At 40.2% G+C, this 23,072-nt stretch overlaps 1 protein-coding gene across 4 annotated transcripts; it reads left to right on the top strand.

Annotated features, from left to right (window-relative positions):
* The first annotated feature begins 1,674 nt into the window (after positions 1-1,674).
* On the top strand, positions 1,675-22,345 carry LOC102231067 (AP-2 complex subunit alpha-2). 4 transcript variants are annotated; one of them, XM_014470104.2, is made up of 23 exons: positions 1,675-1,887; positions 3,576-3,644; positions 3,922-4,064; positions 4,575-4,768; positions 5,914-6,043; positions 7,155-7,256; positions 7,339-7,447; positions 7,679-7,829; positions 8,193-8,361; positions 10,582-10,719; positions 10,800-10,982; positions 12,026-12,123; positions 12,204-12,435; positions 13,264-13,428; positions 13,586-13,672; positions 15,666-15,799; positions 16,984-17,066; positions 17,189-17,278; positions 17,599-17,722; positions 17,809-17,925; positions 18,123-18,192; positions 18,374-18,508; positions 19,306-22,345. In XM_014470104.2, exons 1-23 carry the CDS (start codon positions 1,821-1,823, stop codon positions 19,381-19,383), a joined length of 2,868 nt encoding a protein of 955 aa, XP_014325590.1. In that variant the 5' UTR covers positions 1,675-1,820; the 3' UTR covers positions 19,384-22,345. The 4 variants fall into 4 exon arrangements, with proteins under 4 accessions (XP_014325590.1, XP_023187876.1, XP_023187875.1 ...); XM_023332108.1 differs by lacking the exon at positions 13,586-13,672; XM_023332107.1 differs by lacking the exon at positions 13,586-13,672 and having other exon boundaries at positions 15,648-15,799.
* Positions 22,346-23,072: the final 727 nt, after the last annotated feature.

Below are 23,072 nucleotides of genomic sequence, written 5' to 3'. Positions count from 1 at the left end.
AGTCTGTCTCATTTTTTAAAATTTGCCTGAGACAGCTGGCTGTGTTTAAAAGATTCTCCATGAGACCTTGTACATCTAAATACAATTCCAGCCGGATCTGATCCTCACTAACAACCCAGGATGAAAATGACTGACGCAGGACTGCTGGCTAGTTAACTGCCAGGTTTCTCTGGGTGGGGAATCAGACCGGTGCAACATATTTAAAGAAGCTTAATTAAAAGCTGTGTGCTCCATCTAGTCTCTGCTGATACAATTAGAAAGCTCATGCCTTTGTGTGGTTGTGCTTTCTTTTCCTGTATTGTCTCTGTAATTCTTCAGGTCATTCTGTAACCACATGTTGGTTTTATATGTTTATTGTATTAAGCTTTGCTCTTTCTACCTCACTCAGTCATGTTGAAATCATTCATGTGGATAACAGATGCTGCAGTTAATTAGCCTTATGGAAAAAAGTACCCTATTGTGTTTCATGGCATATCTAATTGACACAATTTAGAAGATCAAAATGGTACGTCCAAATATTTGCTATTGTTGTGTAGTCAAGATTTTACTACACAACAATATTTTACTATAAAATATTTTCCATGTATAAGATTTAGCGACCACAGAGAGAAACTTGCTCAATAGAGATCTACCAACAGTTGATCCTTTCAAGTGTTCTGGAAACTAAATGTATTTCTCTCTTGGTTTTGAAATTCTTCTTCTTCTGAAAGGTTTGAGTTGTGAAGATCAGGGAAACATGATAGATGGATTTTATCATATTTTTGAAATAAAAACAAACAAATTGCATAATGGATGGAGAGCTGAATGAGATCTCTACTCAGTTTACCTCTGTAAATTATGAAGGTTTTCAATGTGAGAATTTTGGAAATTCTCACTTTCTAAATTAGATCAATCTTGCTTGTCTCCAGCACAACCCTGAGTACAACTGTTGCATTAAACAAGTTGGTTGTTTGTTTGCTTACTGCTCTCTGAGTCTGGCCTGCTAGTTTGGAATGATGAACATGTCGGTAGGTTGTCAGTTGTGAATATAGTTTGCATGTTGGATGATGGATTCCACACTGTTCTATGAGATGCCAAGGACTTGGAGAATTGTATTATGATGTAACTCTGATCCAAAGTTCTTCACAACTTCCTGACCTGTCGCCTTTGTCTTTACGATGCTTGATGTTTACTCATGTTCTCTAAACCTCCAAGACCTTCTGAGAACAGATTTAGAATGAGATTGAAACACACATAGATGGGCTCTATTTAGCTGATGATATGACATTTCTTTGACAGTTTATTATTTCTTAAAGAGACATGAAGGGACTCCCTCTGACTCTAACTTCACACCCTTTTTCTAGGTGATACTCTAGCATCTCGTGAGGTGTTGCTTTTTTACTGATGCATTTTTTGTCATTTCAGCAAAGACCCGCTGGTGTTTTAACAAGATTTAGATCTCATCTCGCTAAAGCAAGAAACTCTTGTTACAAGTTTTATGTATTGTTATAACAAGAAAGTTTGTCTAGCTTAAACCTTAATGATAAATTATTAGGAAGATTTTAAAAACAAGTATCCTGTGCTCTTCCGGAAATTCTCACAGTCAAACTTGCCTCTTTGTAGCATAGTAGCAGCTACAGTGTCACATTCTACTTGTATGGAATGAAGCCCTGCGGGGTGTAGCCTGCGCTAAATGGAACGCAGCCAGTCAGTCTGGTTCCTGTTATTCAGGGCTTGTATTGCTAACTGTGTAGCACAACAACTTTAACAAAGTTGCTCCTCATAACTGCGGTATCCTTCTTAGTCGCAGAAATAGTTCGCATTAAAACGGAGTGAACAAAATGCCCGCGGTCTCTAAAGGGGATGGAATGCGTGGTTTGGCTGTGTTCATTTCAGACATCAGGAACTGTAAGTTTGTTTTGAACCTTTGCGGAATGAAGCTAATGTAAAGTAGCCAGTGTAACTGAGGTGGACACTGCCAGCTCGGTGTCTTCTGTTCGAGGTCATTTCAACAAGTGTTTGTACAAGCAAACTACGCGTTGAGATAGAGGGCTGTGTATTTGTACGTTACTCAGCAGTGTTAGCTGTTAGCTCCAAGTGGCTAACAGGGCGTGGACCAAACCGCTGCCTGGAGCTGATTCTTAACAAGCAAATAAAACTGGGCAATTTAAAGACGGAGATTATAAACTCTGACCGGGGTCGGGTCAGAGCTTTTACAAGTAGTGTCTAACACAAACATAGTTGATTTTTTTTTCTTTTTTTGGAAAGATGTTGTCATTCAAAAATTGTAGTTAAAAGTTGCATCCACATCTAGTAACAAAATAAATACAAAATTCTAAATTCTTTCTGGGGGTAGATTGAATAAAAAAGACCTTCAGATCATGAGCTGTTTTCTAAAACATAAACAGTTAATTAAGCCAAGCTGCTCCTGAATTTGGTTTCACATCAGCAAAAACGCATTAGTTACCATGGTGATTTGCTGCAAGTATGGCCTGTCCAATAGAACAATTTTTGAACTGGCCTAACAATAAAGTGTTTATAGCAAAGTACAACTTTATTATTATTATTATTATGAATGATATGGTAAACATATTTAAATGTTGCAGAGATGAGTCACTGCTTTACTAAAAATCCACCAATGATGTTAAATTCTTGAGTTTACACACAGGCTTAAAAAAAACCCAACTGAAAAGAACTAAAAAATTTCTTGCTTATCTTTCAGTATTTAGTTTTTACAAACCTCAAACTATAAAAGTGCCCCAAATCAGATAATTACTTTTTATCAAGTGTATCCATTGAAAAAAATAAATGTTTTGATAAAAAAAAAAAGTAAAATAGATTTGCTGCTCAGAGTTAGGGAAATATGACATGGCAGTATTATCCTTACTAAGTGCAAAAACAATATTAAGAAGCCTTCCTGTCATGATCTGTTGTTAATTATTTAAGAGGCATTGTCACTCTTTGCATGAGAGTGAGAGACACACATTGGTGTCACACACTTCTGCAGTTCAACAAGATTTCACTGTTGTTTCCAAGCAATGACAAAATGATTTCAAACCTGATATTTTAAGTTGTCCTTGCAAGTTAGATTAGCCAGTGTCTACTATGGCTGCCCTTAACCTAGATCACGTTCCATGACAGACAGAGCTGGACCGACTCATCAAAAGCATAAAACTGAGAAATTTAGAGTGACCTAACAGTCCTGTTTTAGAAGAGTGGGAGGAAACATTAGTACCCAGAGAGCACACACATCCAGACTCTACACCGCAGAAAGACCACAGTCTGGGGATCAAAACTAGAAGGCTCTTTCTGTAAGGCATCAGTGCAAACAGCGGCTCTACCCTGCACCTTTTATTACATTCATTATTGTTATTTTCATTACTTTTATTATTAAACAGTTAAAGAATTAAATTAAGGTTGATTTTTAACAGTATTTGTAAGCAATGTGTTTTTAAACCCAATATGAGCAATAATCCACCTCAGACATATGCTTCATCTATAACTAGAGATTTTACTCAGATTAGATTCTGAGCAGACAAGAAGTCTGTCTCATTTTTTAAAAACGTTTATGGTTGACTGAAGCTCTTTGTTTGCAGGTAAAAGTAAGGAGTCAGAAGTGAAAAGGATAAACAAAGAGCTAGCCAACATCCGTTCCAAATTTAAAGGTAAGTGAGCAGTTGGAACACTCTAACCCTGAGGAACAGGAAGTCGTACAACAGTCTGCTCCAAGCTGAAGGGATTCACTCTGTTGTGAAAAGATTGTGTTAGCTTAGGTTTAGGCTGAAGCTTTGATATCCTGAGCCACCAGGGTGTATCGCTGTTTTTGAAATATAATGATGTTCTCATACTTTGTTAATTAATAATTGATCATTCCAAAAATGAAATATTTAACTTTTCAAAGGCACTTTACATCAGTTTATGTTTTCTGTGTTGCTATGGTAGGAGACAAGGCTTTGGATGGCTACAGTAAAAAGAAATATGTGTGCAAACTGCTCTTCATCTTCCTTCTGGGCCATGATATCGACTTTGGACACATGGAGGCTGTCAACCTGCTTAGCTCCAACAAATACACCGAAAAGCAAATTGTAAGTATTTCTTTCTTTTAATTGTTTGTTTTCACCTCACAGCTCAGTCTGACTGGAGCAAACATTCTAACATGTCAAAATCGAAGCACATCCTCTGGCGGTGCTATTGGACCAGGACCGAGTCCATGGTGCTGATTTAAAAAATATCTATTTGATTCTACAGCACATCCTCACATGTATTGAACACTTGATGTGTAATGGTTAGAAAAGAGCTGTGATAGTGAGATCATCCACTAATAATGTTAAAGAACATCATAGAACATCTTCAGAGGTCCAGCAGTTCATAAGTCCTTCAAGATGAACCTAAGATGTTTTCTTCCTACATCAGTAGAATGCTTGTTGCTGTTTCAGCTCTGATTGAACAACTGAGCAGCATCAACCCACCATCTGCTGTGGCAGGTCCGGCTGGTTTAGGAACCACAATCAGGACAAATGAAGACGAAGAGGATTTTCAGAATGTTTTGACTCATTCAGGTATCTGTCATCTGGTGCTACTTCCTGCTTTTTCAGGGTTACTTGTTCATCTCCGTGCTGGTGAACTCCAACAGTGACCTCATCCGTCTGATCAACAACGCCATCAAGAACGACCTCGCCAGCCGCAACTCGACCTTCATGAACCTGGCCCTGCACTGCATCGCTAACGTGGGGAGCAGAGAGATGGCCGAGGCTTTTGCTTCGGAGATTCCCAGAATCTTGGTGGCAGGGTTCGTACAAAATGATTCATTCATACACAAAAACTGATATTAATATTCTAGTCTTTCACACTTGCTTTTTCTGGTTTGATGCTAGAAAGAGTTTTCTGGCTGATTCAACGTTACAACATTCTAAAAGACAAATCTCACAGCAGACAGCTCTGGGATAAAGTTTATGAGATGTCTAAGACCTGTAGTTTGTCAGTTTACTCTGTTCAGTCTGTCTGTCGCTCCAGTGGCGTGATAACCTGGTGAAGGCACCGGTTCTCCTGCTCTCCACAGGCCTGTAGAAATCCTGTTTGCAGTTTGCCTCAAGTCATGTGTTAGATAAGGTACATATTTGGAAGCAGACGCTCTAATCAGACAAAAACCAAAATCCAACATTTTGACCTAGATGCAAAATGCCATGTGTTATAGAACAGTAGCAGTGTGTATCACACAGAGAGATGGGCTGGACACCTGGTGAGCCCGACACAGCGACAAAAGTTGGACATTTTTGAACTTTTGTGTTGCATCTTTAGCCAGAGTTCATGTTTACATGTACAAGGTTGAAATTTCATGTCCATGAATTTCACCAGTCGCTTGGCTGGAGGGGTAAGCGACTTTTACTTCATCACAGTGGGCTGCTGCTAATGATTATTTTAGTAAAAAATTATTCTGACGATTTAGAGAACTTGAGCCAGGTGCAGCTTAAACTGCAACTTGAGGAGTTTTGGATAAAACATTATATTTACAAACAAAGAGGGTTTTTATCAGAGTTGCATCTGTGTCTGTATAAGCCAGTCAGCGATTAATCGATTACTAAGTTAATTGATGATTATTTCAGTGACCAGTTCATCAGGATTAAACTGATTAATTGTTTTAGTTCTACACAAGTTCCATTGGAAATGAATGTAGAGTGAGTGACATTGCTTCCTATGTGTTGAGCGCTTGACCTTAATCCCACCTTAATATGTTTAATGTTAAATTAAGATTACAAATCAGCAGGACACATAGACACATTTCTTCTCCCTGGTTTTCTTCCTGGAAGGTTGTTGGTTGCCACGTTGGTGTTAGTAGTTGTTGGAGGAGATCATGTACCAGACTAAATAAGCTTTTCCAGTGCTTGTCTCCGAGTTAGTATGAAGGCATGTTGAAGAGATGATTTGTGTTTCCAGGGACACCATGGACAGCGTGAAGCAGAGCGCTGCGCTGTGTCTGCTGCGGCTCAACAGGACTTCTCCTGACCTGGTGCCTATGGGGGAGTGGACAGCACGGGTCGTCCACCTGCTCAATGATCAGCACCTGGTAAGACCTGTGCTAGTTTACTGCTTCAGAATCAGAACATCACTACAGCTGTGTTTAGGGCCTGTGCTATTTAAAAGTCTAGAAGGTTTGAAAGTGAAACACACACATTGTCCCAGACACAAGGTTTTATGAAGATGTGTATCTGTCTGCACGACATGCTGGAACAAAACTTCTCCTTACGTCAGCCACTTGCTCTCTGATGACTAAAGTCGATTAACATTCAGCCAAACGTAAGCAGGCTGTGGAATATCCTGATTGCCTGGTTACCTTGGTTACAAGCCGGTCAGAGGTCTTGGACCAGCAGCTGTGTAGTCGAGGGTCTGCATGTAGCGACATTACAAAGCCTTTGGCTAGAGCCAGTCTGAGTGTTTCAGTTTGTCAATGCAGCTGATGAACTGGGACATTACTTCCTTTAGCTCCTTCACAATAAGAGCATTACTTCATATTGCACTTTGAACTTAAATTATATATTTAAAGATAAGCATAAACCTAACTATCCCCTTTGCACCTAAAAACACTTTACAGTATTTACCAATTAAACTTTAAGAAACTTTTGGTTGTTTTGTCGCAAATGTCTGACCACATCTTAGATTTAGTATTGTAAATTTATGCCTTTAATTATGGAAACTTTTCTGTTTGTTTTTAAAAAGTTTTGCCTTTTAACATCAGAAAATATCATTTTTTTTCTCATAAACATTGTCACCTTTCTAATATAATGGCCTAAGTGCCAAAGAGATTTTGGTTAAAAAAAAATCACCATCTCTTTCTTTCCCATAAATGTATCAGGCATAAAAATCCCTTTTGGATGAAATGACTTATACCATTATAGTAAGAATGTGATAATATGTAAAATTCATCTGGAGAGACTTTGTTGGCATAAATGTACTTCTTTGTGGCCACTATATTTTTGTTTCTTTTCTACAGTGGCCCTGCCTCCATCATTCACTGATGTATTCATATTTACTGTGAAATCAGAATGTGTTATTAAAAGACATATACTTTTTGAGGTGTCCAGTTTTTTTCCGTTGTAAGAAAAAGTAAAAGTGTAAAGAAACAGTCTCCTTCTGTATCACAAAGTAGTGTGTTGGTGTGTGTGTGTTCCTGTTCTCAGGGAGTAGTCACAGCAGCCACCAGCCTCATCACCACTCTGGCCCAGAAGAGTCCAGACGACTTTAAGACGTCCGTGTCCCTGGCTGTGGCCAGGCTCAGTAGGGTGGGTACGGCTCTGATGGCCCTCATGGCGCTCTGCTCCATCTTAGGCCTAACTTCACCATCTCCAACTTCCTGTCTCACAGATTGTGACCTCTGCATCCATCGACCTGCAGGACTATACATACTACTTTGTTGCTGCGCCGTGGTTGTCTGTCAAACTGCTGCGCTTGCTGCAGTGCTACCCTCCACCTGGTATGCTACCATAAATCAATGAATTATTGGGATAAAACTTACGTTTTGTTAAAAATAACCTAACAGTTGCTATGCATGCGTGGTAACTTGCCTAAGAACATTACCTTTCTATTGGAGTTCTTGTGGTAATCAGCCCCACATAAAGCAGTCAGACATGTTGGAATTTGAAATCACTTGTGTGTGCTATAAAGTGTATCTTTAAGAGGAAAGCAATGCGACTGGCTGTTGCAGAGGACACATCACTGCGAAGTCGTCTGACCGAGTGTCTGGAGACCATCCTTAATAAAGCCCAGGAGCCGCCCAAGTCCAAGAAGGTGCAGCATTCCAATGCAAAAAACGCTGTTCTGTTTGAAGCCATTGCCCTCATCATCCACCATGACAGGTTGGTCACTTTCTGCTTCTTAACCAGCTCAGTTACCTAGGAAGAACTGAGATGTTTAACAATGCTGTCTCTACATGTTGATTACTGAATCCTGCAAGTCGGTGACGCCACAATATAGTACAAATGTTGCTGGTCTAACTATAGATGAGTGAGAGTATTACACCTGGACAGATAGAACCCCATGCCACTCCGTTATGCTCTATCCTAAGCCCTACAATGTATCAGACTCACCCGGTGCTCGTATTGCACTTTGCTGCAGTAAGAGCAAAGTGTATATTAGTATGTTGTATATTAGTGTCGGATTGTGAACTCAGTGAATGGGGATCTGAGTACTTCCTGTTGTTGTTGTGCGTTTTCCCTCAGTGAACCCAATCTGTTGGTACGAGCCTGCAACCAGCTGGGCCAGTTCCTGCAGCACAGAGAAACTAACCTCCGTTACCTGGCCTTGGAGAGCATGTGCACGCTGGCCAGCTCCGAGTTCTCCCACGAAGCCGTGAAGACGCACATCGAAACTGTCATCAATGCCCTAAAGGTGAGTTTCTGGACCTCTGGTAGGAAATGTGACGACCCCATCACTGTGGACATCTCCATGCCTGTTAGGGATGGAAAGCAGGAATGTTCCACGCTGCATTCATGCAGTAATTCATGCAAGAAAAAGAACGACCGAGTATTGAGTCCATAGAAATGAATATACTTTTCAGAAGCTCAGTTTTTTTAATTTATCTAATATTCAAATTTTCTATACCACTCCATTTTGGTTTTCTATTATTTGAAAGTCATAATCATCAGAATTACAAGAAAGAAAGGCTCCATGTGCAGTGAATCTACATGATGTATGAGATTTACTTTCTGAAATACTGAACATTTTCACAATATTTACATTTTTTCTTATATACCTGTATTTACTCCTTGTTTACTGTACAGTGAGACAGAATCAATAAGAATCCATCAAGCTAACAGAATAAGTAAATCATTTAACAAGCCAAATGAACTCTACTTAGAAGCTCTGCAATAATCTGGATGAAACATGAGACTAAGATTCCGATTACTGAATGATTGGAGATCATGGACTATTGGGCATTATAAATAATTAATATGGACAGTAATAAGAAGTGGTTGAAATGATAAAGTGCCATTATATTGATGTGGATCAATACTGTGTTCTTTAAACCTGTTTGGAATGAAAATGAACTCTAATGTATTTACTCAAGTTTAGAGAGTTATGAACAATGAAGGGGTAGAGCATGTGACCTACATATGGAGGCCTCAGGTTCCAGTCCTGACCTGATGACCTTTGTCTTCGTCTTCCTTTTCTCTCACAACCTGCTTTCCTGTCTGACTACTCTCAAATAAAGACTACTAGAGCTGATAAAACCTTAGAAAAACAATAAAAACACATTTATAGATAAATGAGTTCTTCTCAAAATCAGTAAGAACAACCTTAAAAACATTTAGTGACAACATCACCTTTAAGTTCATGTAGTACTGCAACTGGTTCCAAGAACATGGATGTAAGTTCAGTTCTGACTTTAGGCACCGAAAGTAAAAAAAAGTTCTCACAATGAAGATAGTATTCTCTGGTGGACTTTCTCTGTTTCTCAACACATATGAATGTAGAAGTCCTAGTGTGGTCTTATAATGGAGGAGTCGAGTGGCCAGGTCTGTTCATCCAACCCAGTTATATAATGTGCAATGATGGATAAAACCTTGAAACCATGTCAAAAATCTTAAGGCTCCATGACGAACTGTATCCAATGAAGAAAGACATAAGAGAAGTATGCAGTGATAAAATGTCTCCATAGTCCAACACAGACATAAAAGTAGCATCAACCAGATAGATAAGATCTGATCCTGATTTAAAGTCCCAATTTTAATCTCAGTTTCTTCATCAGAATATGGAATATGGAAAGTAGAAGACAAAGAATCATCAATTCAAAGGCCTAAATATTTATACTGGGAGACTTTTTGAATTCTCAGACCTTCAGCTGCAGTAATGACTGGAAGAACCTTCGATTTGTCTGCAAAGACAGTAAAGAGAGAACACAACAGTTTTCAAAGTTCTGTTTATTGCAGTTGGTTTTGGAGATGGTGGTGTTTCAACTTTTTTGAGCTTTACATTATGTTATATTGTTGTTCCCTCATCAAAAACATACATGGAGTGTTGCCTTTATTCTTTCATCCATGTTTGAAAATCCTTTAATCTCCATGGCAACTATTCTGCTGTGAAATACACCCAGGTGAACCAGCGCCACCTTCAAGGCGCAGCTCCTCTTCAGAGCAGTAGTTTCCAACTTTCTGAGCTTCTGCCTCACAGAGCGACTTTCCCCCGCGACTCCCCCACTCAGCTCCTTCAGACTAGCCAGCAGCAATTAGCAAACAGCTGGTGGATCTGTGGATTTGCTGAGCTCATTGCAGGAACTACATTTCAGTTCAACACTGGTAAAAGTGTTGTTAAAGGGTTAATAGAGGAGCCATGTTGTTATGACATCCTGTGGAGTTTCAGAAAGAGGAGGAGTTTCTTAAAGAGACAGAGGCCCAATTTCAAGGCTTTAAATTATGAAGTAAATTTTTTAAGGCGTATTTGACAACTGAAGATAAAATGGTTACATAATTGTGCTATAAAACAGCACTATGTGCCTGGAAAACACACAATACTGCCCCTTTTAATTTACTGGCCAATCATGTTTCTTTCTTAAAGTCATATGGTTGTCATACCGTCCGGTTGAAGTCTCTGCTTGGTGTGTCTGTGCAGACTGAGAGAGATGTGAGCGTGCGCCAGCGGGCCGTTGACCTTCTCTACGCCATGTGTGACCGCAGCAACTCCAAGCAGATTGTAGCGGAGATGCTGAGCTACTTGGAGACGGCAGACTACTCAATCAGAGAGGAGATTGTAGGTCGTCAACACACACATGCTCAGCTTTGAGTCTCGGCGTAAGATGTTCTCCTCAGCCACTGCGCTGTTACCCACAGGTGCTGAAGGTGGCCATCCTGGCCGAGAAGTATGCGGTGGACTACACCTGGTACGTGGACACCATCCTCAACCTGATCCGCATCGCCGGCGACTACGTGAGCGAGGAGGTGTGGTACCGCGTCATCCAGATCGTCATCAACCGGGACGACGTCCAAGGCTACGCTGCCAAGACCGTGTTTGAGGTGGGAACTGATTCATGTCGTCACTAATAACATTCACTTCACTTGTGTTTTTCTATGCGTCCTCCAGAGGAGGGTGGTCCATAGGGGGCGCTCCCAGATATAAAGGGGGAAAAAATCTACATATAAACATTATTTAAAAATTGTATTATCAAATCCTGTTTTACTAAATAGTAGGTGTCTAATAATATAATCTGAATTATTGATTCAATATTTCCACTAAAAGCTTGAGGAAAGAGATTTATTAAGTATAATTTGGAACAAGACTGTAACATAACTAAACTTGGAAAAAGTGAAGCGCTTTGAATTCTTTCTGGATTCAGCCTGAAGCCAAAAGAAAATGTCAGTAAAGTGTGGATTAATGATAATCAATATCATCATTGTTAGAATAGTCATATGTATTATCATAAGTACAGTTCAAACCAGAAGTTTGCAAACTGAAGTAAGTCTTGGTCTGAAGTTAAATCAGACCAAGACTTCTAATGTTATAATAAAAGAAAGATTATGCCATTAGGTTATTTGATACTGTTTTAATACTTAATAGCGTAGGGGTGTAAAATATTTTTGTCATTATTTTGATGACAATAGTTTTCACTGTGACATTAAAGAAGTTTTTGATTTTTTTTTTTTGACAAAAAAGCAAAATTTTGCTGACCACGATTGATTTGTAAAGCAATAAAATAGTCAAACATCTGAGGGCTGACTAACCAAATTAATTCAAATAAAATCAGATTTTTTATTATTTTACCTGTTCATCACCGATCATATAGCTATGTCAGCAACATCTGGCTGATTTGTGCATTTCTTCTTAAAATGAATTGAATCCACCATTTTAAAGGTAGATTGGCACCAAACACTTAAGAAGTGAACAAACTGCATAAAGGTAAAAATCGCTGTCCAACAGAACATAGTGCTTGCTGAATTCAGGTTTTATTAGATCTGATTAGACCAACGTTGGATCTTCAGTTGAATACGCAGTTTGGGTTAGTGTGTGGTTTTTCTTACCTGACAGAAGCTGTTGTTCCTCTCCATGTGAATGTGTGCAGGCCCTCCAGGCTCCAGCCTGCCATGAGAATCTGGTGAAAGTGGGTGGTTACATTCTGGGAGAGTTCGGAAACCTGATTGCTGGTGACCCTCGCTCCAGGTGCTGAAAACTGACAATGCTTCTGACCAGATGTTTGTAATCTTTGAAGGTTCAGCTCTTCATGACCTGTTCCTCTGCAGCCCTCTGGTCCAGTTCAACCTGCTTCACTCCAAGTTCCACCTGTGCTCGGTGCCGACCCGGGCCCTGCTGCTCTCCGCGTACATCAAGTTCATCAACTTGTTCCCGGAGGTGAAAGGCACAATCCAAGATGTCCTCCGCTCAGACAGCCAGCTTCGCAACGCCGACGTGGAGCTCCAGCAGAGGGCAGTGGAGTACCTGAGGCTCAGCTGCATCGCCAGCACCGACATACTGGTCAGCACACCATTCAGCTACCCGGACTTTGAATGGGCCTGAAGCTTTAAGCAGAGCCTGGGTACAGTGAGGGTGGATGTTTCTCTGTTTTATTAGGGCTTCAGCAGCATAGTGTGAATTTACTTCAGTTTCTCTGCAATGTGAACAAAACCCTGTTAAAATATCACGGATGTCTGAAAAAATTAGACAACAAATCATTTTATAACTTTTCCCACTTTTGACATTTATCTGGTACAATTAGGCTCACATGTTGAATTCAGTAATAAAAAAGAGACAAAATACATATTTTTAAAATATAGCTGAAATAAACTAGTTTAATTCATGTGAACACTCTTATACTGAGACTTTATTGATGCATATTTTTTGATTCAGTTTCAAACTCCAAACTTTGGTAGAAGTTTGTCAGCATGCCACAACCTGAGCACATCGTGAGGTCATCTGTTGCTCACAGTCCTCTTCAGGAAAATGAAGTCAGGTCAGCTTTAAGTGTGTAGAGCATCTCAGCAACAAAGCCGTTCAGAGTGCTTTACATCATAAAAACATCATACAGTCATCAGTTCTGAAACAAGCAACAAAAATTACATGTTGTCAAATGCCATCATCAAAATCATCAAGCAAATACACATAAGATCAATGTTCCATTTACTACTAATCAAAAGTCATTTGTAAAAGGTGGGTTTTAATTCTTGATTTAATGGAACTCAGTTTTGCTGAAAAGCTTTTAAGTTTCCAAATAAACATGAAGTTTCCAAAGTTTCCTCAGGTTGCAGGCAGAGCATTTGTTTTCCAGTTCCTGTGGCTTTAGCATGGTTTTCTCTCTGCCCCCAGGCCACCGTGTTAGAAGAAATGCCTCCGTTCCCAGAGAGAGAGTCGTCCATCCTGGCCAAGCTGAAGAAGAAGAAGGGCTCCAGCAAACTGCCCGACATGGACGATTCCCGAAAGAATGTCAACGGCAGCACCGAACACGCTGAGGATGCCGAAGTGGCCAGCAAGGTAGCATCATGACTAAATCAGAAGAATGTAGATGCTTCATCTGAATCCATGGGGTTTTTGTCCTGTCCTCCTCCTGGGTTTCCACCGTTCTCCTCTGTTTTCTCAGTCTCTACCTTCCCGTTATTCTGCTCCTCTCCTCTTCTTTTCTGTGCCTCAGCCTCCTCAGTTTCTGTTGGAAGAGCTCATTTCCACAGACAGACCCCACCCCTCCTCTAGCGCCACCATGCTCCCCACCAGAACCATGGTACATGACATGTTTACATTTTCAGTGCAGTTTGCATTTTGTCCCAGTGCTGCCATCTGCATGGAGGAGCAGTTGTCCTTTGTTGCCTAGCAACAAGAAGGTCCTGGGTTTGAATTCCAGCCTGGGCTCTTTATGCATGAAGTTGCATGTTCTCTCTGTGCATGTGTGGGTTCCTCAAAATGGAAAAATCTGATAACTGGAAATACAGTAAGGTCACATGTACAAAGAAAAAAAATTATGGTGGAAAACTAGAATAGAACAGAACAATAGAATTCTATTCCCTGAATATTGATTCAGGGAGACGTGTCTTGGAAAGGGGAAAGAGGACCAGACACAGTCAGAGAGACAGAGGGACTTTCTTATCTGGCTGTGAGAGACTGAGCAGCTAAAGTCTTTCCTCTGCCTACATCTCCCAGAATGCTGTGTGGTTCTGAATCGGAGTTCAGTGAAATTATTGAAAATTCTATCAGATGTGTTATCTATTGATATTAATGATGTGTCTGTTGCGATATGCATTGTTTTTGATCTGTTGTCCAGTCCTGCCTGAAAGTTGTTTTTTCCTAAAGGTCTGACTAACGAGCCTCAGTGGAACACCTGTTGTAATTTACTGAATGTGACTGCATGCAGCTAAAACATCTTGGAAAAAAAAACACTTTTAAAGATGCCCCAGAAACTGATTTGGAAACTACGGTGGCCGACAGGTGCAAATGCGCAGCAAAAGAGAAAACATGCAAACAAAAAAGAAGACACCCCCGAATGAAATGCAGCAAATAAAAAGAGAGACGCAAACACCCCCGAATGAAATGCAGCAAATAAAAAGTGTTGAAAACGGAAGTGCTCCAGACCACTAGGGGGAGTCAAAGAAAATAGTATTCATTTCTATGGGACCAGATGCAAGATTCTTCTTCTTCTTCTTCTTGGTATTTATTGGCGGTTGGCAACAAACTTACAGTAGCATTACCGCCACTTACCAGTATGGAGTGTGGTTCGAGATGGTCTATAAACTTTCACTTTCTACCTTTTCCCTCCATTAACTCCTGATTAAACATACCCCCACACATACACACCTGCTTATATTATCCAACTTGCTTATAACTTTATATACCCCTCTTTGATATTCTTTACACATTCACACCCAACTTGCTCTACTCATATCCTATGAAATAGCTTTGTTTTTTTAAGATACCGAATAATTATTTGAATATGTCTACTCCCGAAATCTCTCTTCAAAAATTCTATTAAATTAAACCTTTCTTTAATACCTACACACTCTCTCAGCATGCATCTTCTCTCTTCTTCATACTTACAACACTCTAAAATAACATGCTCTATTGTTTCAGACTTCTCACAATAATCACACTTTCCAGATGCAAGATTCAGAGAGATACCTTTACTTTCTTTCAAATTTCTTTCTCTGAATCTTGCATCTGGTCCCATAGAAATGAATACTATTTTCTTTGACTCCCCCTAGTGGTCTGGAGCACTTCCGTTTTCAACACTTTTTGTTTGCTGCATTTCATTCGGGGGTGTTTGCGTCTCTCTTTTTATTTGCTGCATTTCATTCGGGGGTGTTTGCGTCTCTCTTTTTGTTTGCTGCATTTCATTCGGGGGTGTCTTCTTTTTTGTTCGCATGTTTTCTCTTTTGCTGCGCATTTGCACCTGTCGGCCACCGTAGGAAACGGTTTGAAATAGTTTTACAAAAGCCTCTCTAACGTCTGCTGAAGGACACTATGAGAGGCATTTGCACAGTAAATGTGAGCTCCTAACTACAGCTGTGTCAAACTGATCCAGAGTCATGTTCAAATCACTACAGCCTCTGAACTGATGGGAGCACAAACATTCATAGAATAGAATAGAATAGAATTCAACTTTATTGTCATTGCACTGTCACAAGTACAAGTAACAAGATGAGATGTGCATAAAAAGAAAATCTGAATCTACTGGATGTTTATCAGAGTGTGTGAACAGTGATCAGATGGTGTTTGTCCTGCAGGTTCCCAGCCACACCTTCACTGACGACCTGAGTGTGAACTCAGCCCCGTCCTCAGGAGCCAGCCTGCTGGTGGACGTCTTCTCTGACTTCAGCAGCGCTGCACCCACAGAGGGCTCAGACGAACACTTTCCCAGGTGACGCTAACCACAGCTCATCTAATGAAAACTCAATGTGAACCGTCAGTGTTCTTGTTTTAGTTAATGATCAAAGCAGAAGAAGAGTTATCTTACTGTATCGCTGGGCTAAACATGACAATAAGAACTATTTATTAAGTTTTTTTTTAGGTAACTCATTGACTGTAAATGCATGGCACAACAATCAGAGCCCTACTAATACAATGACTTCTTTTGACAAACATTCCAAATTGTAATACACCTCTTCAGTCACATGAAGAAGTGACTGAAGCGTATCATTACGCTGCACACAGGAGGCTTATTTAAAGGGGCAGTACTGTATTATGTCAACTGGACTTTAGTAACTTCACATCATGATGTAAATTCCCTCAGCATAAACATATCCACAGTGTTGTCTTGATTCTTTCATGCATGTTTGAGAAATCCTTTAATCTCCATGGCAACCATTCAGCTGTGCAAAACGCCTGGGTGGACCTAGCCCCGCCTCCAAGGTGCTGCTTCTCCTCAGAGCTGCAGTTTCCAAGCTTCAGCCTCACAGAGCAGTCCTCCCGCACGTCCCTCACTCAGCTCCTTCAGACTAGCCAGCAGCAATTAGCAAACACCTGGTGTAACTGCACATCTGCTGGGCTCATTATAAGAGCTACTTCTCAGTGCATTGCTAGTGAAAACATCGTCAGTGTGTTAATGGAGCCATGTTGTGATGACTTCCTGTAGTGGAGTTTCAGAAAGAGCAGGAGTTTTTAAAGAGACAGAGGACCAATTTCAAGGCATTAATTGAAAAAGCCAAATTTCTTTTAAGTCATATTTGATATGTACAGCATAACAACTGAAGGTTACATAGTTACCTGATTGTCGGCAGTATTATGTGACTGAAAAACATAATACTGCCTCTTCAATCATATTTTCAAATTTATTAATATTAATTGGTACAGTGAAGAAAATAGTTAAATTAACAATCCTGACAATTAGGACAGTTTGGTTTTCTTTAAATCATTATTTAGTTGGAATTTATTGTGACAACAATAAGTCAAAGTCATCTACCATGATAAATGAGAAGCAATACAATAAATGAACAGCTCTTCCATATGGACCATTAGATTTATCTTTGACAGAAGACAACTTACCATATGAATAACTGAGCACTGTTACAAATATTAACAATTTGCTAATTGTTAATATTTCAGGTTTGTGTGCAAAAACAATGGTATTATCTACGAGAACCAGCTTCTCCAGATTGGGCTGAAGTCTGAGTACCGGCAGAACCTGGGTGAGCCTCTGCACTGTTCATGTCTCTGTTAAACTCTTGTTTAAGATGACAAGTTTATGTGAAAGATTGAAATGTGTTTGGAGGAGAGTGAATGAAATGTTTTACTTTCTGTCTCCCTGCAGGTCGCATGTATGTGTTCTATGGCAACAAGACCTCCACACAGTTCCTGAGCTTCTCCACATCAGTGAGCAGTAACGACGTCCTCGACTCTCATATCCTCTGCTCTGCTCCACAGCTGCCCAGCCAAGGGACCAGTAATCTCCTGAGATGGTTTCAGTGCTGGAACAGGACCTGCTGTTTGTCTTGTTGTTTTTAACAACAATGACTCTATTTCAGTTAGATGCAGTGATTATCTAATGGGAGGAACATAGCGGTTTGCTTTGTTAAATCCTGCTGGGTGAATGTTTTTCTTTGGTTTTAGTGAATCTTTGAGCTGTTCATTCCTGCTGTTCATTCCTGCTGTTCATTCCTGCTGTTCCTTCCTGCTGTTCGTTCTGTGAGTATCTGTGGAATCCTTGACCAGCAGCTTTACAGCTGAATGTCCAGGAAAAGCCAGTAGACCCGCTTATTGAGGCTGGAGCTCAGGTCCAGCAGATCCTCAACATCGAGTGTGTGTCTGATTTCTCAGATGCTCCTATACTCAACATTCAGTTCAGGTTGGTAAGACGGTACAGGTCTGTTGTTTTATGTCTTGACTCTGTTATTGAGCTACTTACATGCAAACTTCATGCTATATGTGCAGATATGGTGGAACACTGCAGAACATCGCAGTCAAACTCCCTGTGATGCTGAATAAGTTCTTCCAGCCCACGGAGATGACGTCCCAAGACTTCTTCCAGCGCTGGAAGCAGCTTGGAGCGTAAGCCTGACTTTACTTTAATTAAAGTAATTTCAACTAGTTAGTTTTAAAGCCAGAAGTATCAGTTGACATCAGATTAATGTGAAAAGTTGTATGTCGGAAAAGGTTCATATAACAGCTCTTGTACTTGATGGTTCTTTCTATCTGTCTCTGTCTTTATTTCAAAGTTGATATTTTTTTGTGTTTGGTGTCATCAGTCCTCAACAAGAGGTACAGAAAATCTTCAAAGCCAAAAACCAGATGGACACAGATGTTTCCAAAGCCAAGGTAATCAGTGAACCCTTGTGTCAGTGTGGACATTTAGGACCATCTGTGACTGAACTCAGTGTTAGCCACGACTCAATAAACATGTAATCTGACTTTAGCTTTATGTTGCTGTTGTTCCCTTGGTGTTTTTATGAATCTTATTAACTTACTTCTCTGTGTTCTGTTGCTTTCACTCCTCCAGCTGTTGGGTTTCGGTGTAGCTCTGTTGGACGGTGTGGATCCTAATCCGGCGAACTTCGTTGGAGCTGGAATCATCCACACTAAGACCACTCAGGTGGGCTGCCTGCTCAGGCTGGAGCCCAACACACAAGCACAGGTAAACACACACATGCGCTGAAATAAAGGCTGTGCTTTGCACAATGTGTTTTATTGTTTTCCAGAAGGTGACAGAATTGAATTGGAAAGAAAATGACACATGGTTTACAAATGAACAAAATTCCATGTTTTATAATTGTGCACTACCTTGTTGGTCAGTCACACACAATCCCTTTAAATTGCTTTGATGTTTGAGGTTGTAACATGTCAAAATGTGAATAGTACAAGGGATGACAAGATGACTCTGAACTCACAGGTGTTGTCAGTACAGTGTGGGACCTGCTGTGACCGGCTTCCACACGTAACAGTGTAACAGGCTGTGTGTGGATATTTGTACCACCTGTCTGAAAAGTTACTGCTTTGAAAAGAAACTGTTCCTATTTGCAGCCACAGCTCACATTTATAGTTCTGGACCCAGCGTGATGCATTAGTCTTTGATTTAAGTATAAAATGTAATGATGACAAAAATCTGTAGATTTACTTGCGGTTACATGTCGTAGTGTTCAGCTGCTGCCATTTCTCCATCTTTTCATTTTTTCCAAACTGTTTGGATTTTTTAAATTAACTTGATCCTGCGCTCTAAATGCTCTGGGTGAAGCTGGGATCAAGAGGCAGATGGATTGACTGGCAGGTGTCATCATGTCCATTGAATTGGATCTGATTATCTCATAAAGTGCCTTGTCATGACATTTGTAGCAAATAGATGCTACAGAAATCAGCAGATTTGAACTGAATGAACATTCCCGTTGGGACCATCATACAGATGCTAACTGGCTGATTCATTTCTGTTTCTTCCAGATGTACCGCCTCACCTTGCGGACCAGTAAGGAGTCTGTATCTCAGCGGCTGGTTGAGCTGCTGTCTGAACAGTTTTAGCCTCCACACAGGGCCTGCATTTTTACACTTTCTTACTCTCACTTCAAATCAAAAAAAGATGTATTGTACAGTGTACATTTTTTCATTTTATTTACATGCTTTATATCCTAGTGAGAGGGAAAAGTCTTTTTTGCACATAACTCTAGTAATGCCTCATTGCTTTAAAGCTGCGTCGTGTTTGTCCTCACACTGTGATGAGGCTCATGGTTTGGACTGGCAGCCTGAGCCGCCGGTACCGAGAGTCCGGGTCGTTGGTCTGGGAGTGTTTCACACAATCATTCTGCACTTGTTGGCTTCAAAAAATTTATTACACAAGTTGCTCACAGAGAACGCCAACACTTCAGCTGTTTGTTACATGTCATCTCAGGAGGAATAATCCCTCTTATTTATAAAAAAACATTTTTTGTATGTGTGGGCTTTGTTTCCTAACACCCACAGCTGTTTTCTAGAATCATCTTACAGGGACTGTGATTGAAATAACATGTTTATGTCTAAATAGAGAACTCCCAGGTCACTTTTGAGAAATACTTCACAGACGATACAATAGTCTGTTTCTAAAGGGATAATTCAGATTTTTTTGAAGATGGGTTCTATTGAGAAGTTTTGAGCAGTCAGTGTTTTACCTGATGTAGATAATTGTTAGTGTTTGTGTTTTGCACATATACTGACGTGTTTTTTTTAACATAGACAAGCAACACTGCAGATAGATTATTTTAATGTCTGCCGTCTGAGCTTTTCACCTCTACACACCGTATGTAGCAACACGCGTACCAGAGATATGGCGTTTAAGCTGCTGCTAACTCAAAGTAGCTTCAGGTTGTTGGTCCGTTCTGACGGGTTTTATCAGAGTTTTCTCCTGACTGCCTTTAAACGTTCAATGGAACCAGCTTTTAAAAAAACCTCAACTCTATTTTTATTCTATAAATGTTTGCTCACACCAAGAACAGGAACTCTGCTGGTCATGAAAGGTCGATTAGAGAGGTGGACCGTCAACAGCACACTGTAACAGTTATGTCACTGCCGTATATTAGACCTTTCTAGCTGTGTTTTAAATCAACCAACATTGTTGGATGTCTTTATGCCTTTTCTGATGTTGAAATAATAGTTTCCAGTGGAATCACTGGAGCTGGTTGTTGGTGTGAACAGCCTTTAAAGCACTGCACATTCTTTTTATTTTGTCCTAAAGCATTTCTTTAATGTCCATCTAGAAATATTTCTCTATTAGTCACTGTTTGCTTGTGTGTTTTTCTATTTGCTTAAAGAATGCCTATTTTTACACCTTTTTTAATAAAAATAACTCTAACTGCAGCTCTGCTGGAAAATTCCCCCCTAATAATTTTATGCCATATCTCATTTTTAGCTCCACTTTTTTTCACCACTCAGCTAAACTGGAATCCCAGAGCTGCACTGTTTACGTGTCGCTGCTGCCTTTTGCTCATGGCTGGATTAGAAAGTGACGTTAACCTTAGAGAAGAGCAGTCAGACTAACTGACGTCTCTTGACATCAGCCTCCAGACGTTGTGTGGTGGTTCTGATCCACGAACCCAAAGCCTGAAGCCAGACCTGATGGGCTCACTGTCACGTTTTGACTTGATGCTGTAAGAAATGTGCTGAAAACAGCTGAACGTTAGAGAACCAGGGAAACCAGTGACCTCTGACCTCTGAGTAATGTGAAGCACTGCTGCTTTTCCACCTGCAGCCTTAAACGTTTTCACATACTCTGATTCTGTTGTTTCCAACGTGAACATTGTTTGCTTTATGCTGTGAATTGGAGTTTTAATGGCGTACTATTCATAAATTGGTGATTTATTAAGCAAATAATGTCTGATCAGTTTTGCTGTTTATTTGCACATGTATTGTGAATTTAATCAGTGTGTCGTCGTTTAAGTGTTGGTGATGCTTAAGGAAGGAAAGTGTTCCCGTTACCCATAAGCCCCTGCTGCACCCTGCTACCACCTCACACCAGCTGCTCCTTTGTAATTTTGCTTGTTTCTGACTTGGGATTCTCATTTTGTAAATGAGGCCATGCATCATATTTATATGACTTTAATAAATAATACCTACCAGGTCAGGGTTATGATCAGAGGTCACAAACTCACAATTATAAGAAATAGAATGTCACAAATTACAGTTTTATAATTATTTCTCATCTTCATTCATTAAAAATATTTCAACTATAAAGACAAATTGTTAAAGTAGATAACTGAGGTACGAAATGGCAACGCATTATTAGATCAGGGTCGAGCAGATCCTCCCTCCAACAATAAACAGTTCAGTTCATAAGGTTCTGAATATTTTAAATGAGAAGAACTAAATATATCGCTAAAGTGTGACAGGTGAGGTGATGACCGATGAATTAGATCCAGACATGTTGCAGCGGGTGTCCAGTTGTCTTGAGATACAAATTAATTCGCAAGTTGTGTGTTTCAGGCTTTGGTTTCAGTGATTCACTCCACTGGTTTGGAGATTAGCTGAAGCTTTGAACTCTGGGTAGGTTTCATGTGCAGAGTTGCATTGTAGTCAGTAAACTGAGAGAAAATACTTTCACAGTGATGTTGGTTTGGTTATGTTAAAGGTTTCCAGAAGCACTGTGATCCAGTTTGACACTGATCCTGTTTTTCAGTTTCTTCTTCGTTCTACAGAACACCAAGTGGAACATTAGGTCCATTTTAATACTGCAGATCAGGCTGACCTGATTCTGATAGAGCCAGATCACATCCTCCACACACACACACACACACACACACACACACACACACACCTACACACACACACACACACACACACACACACACACACACACACATAAACACACAGTGCCAGTCTGTTACTGGAGGGCCTTTTAGTGTATTGCCACTACATTTTGTCATTCCCACACAGACCTTATTTAAAGGGGCAGTATTATGTAAATTTACTTTTCTTAAGCTTCACATCATGTTGTAATGTTATTCCCTCACCATAAACACACCTGGAGTGTTGTCTTGATTCTTTCATGCATGTTTGAGAAATCCTTTCATCTCCATGGCAACCATTCAGCAGGTCAAAACGTGTGGGTGGACCTAGCGGTACAGCTCCTCCTCAGAGCTGCGATTTACAAGCTTCCTCACAGAGCAGCCCTCTGCCACTACTGCTCTACTCAGCTCCTTCAAACTAGCCAGCAAAAATTAGCAAACACCTGGTTCAACTGTGCATCTGCTGAAAAGCTGATATAAGGAGCTCGGCCTGAGCTCATTATATGAGCTTCTTCTTAGTTAAACACTGAGGTAATAATGTTGTTAAAGGGTTAATAGAGCAGCCATGTTGTGATGACTTCCTGAAGGCAGAGGTTTCAAAGAGACAGAGGCCCAATTTCAAAGCATTAAATTATGAAGCCAATTTTCCTTTACGTCATATTTGATATGTATTTTTTTAACAACTGAAGGTAACATAGCTACTTGATTGTTCTACATGTGCCCCCAAAACACAATACTTTAATGTTAGGATTTCATGCAACAATATCTGAAGTGTGATGTACATTTGTATTCAGTTCCCTTGAGTCAATACTTATGTTTTGCTGCAATTCCAGCCTCTACCAGTTTTGCACATCTACAGAACGTTTGTTTTCCAGACTGAATGTATGGATGTTTCCTCTGCTTGATGAGCTATAATACAAATACTACAAATGTGAACTTGTGTCATGGATTCCAGGA

This window comes from Xiphophorus maculatus, chromosome 4, assembly GCF_002775205.1.
Source record: "Xiphophorus maculatus strain JP 163 A chromosome 4, X_maculatus-5.0-male, whole genome shotgun sequence".
NCBI classification, from domain to species: Eukaryota; Metazoa; Chordata; class Actinopteri; order Cyprinodontiformes; family Poeciliidae; genus Xiphophorus; species Xiphophorus maculatus.
Note: the sequence above shows the minus strand (reverse complement) of the source record. Positions and strands in the feature narration are given on the sequence as shown.

Bases quoted from the DNA above. Each gene is read 5' to 3' on its own strand.
- LOC102231067 (XM_014470104.2), top strand. From the start codon at position 1,821: ATGCCCGCGGTCTCTAAAGGGGATGGAATGCGTGGTTTGGCTGTGTTC. The intron at 10,983-12,025 runs GTGGGAACTGAT...GAATGTGTGCAG, and splicing joins CTGCCAAGACCGTGTTTGAG to GCCCTCCAGGCTCCAGCCTG. The intron at 17,067-17,188 runs GTGAGCCTCTGC...GTCTCCCTGCAG, and splicing joins TGAGTACCGGCAGAACCTGG to GTCGCATGTATGTGTTCTAT.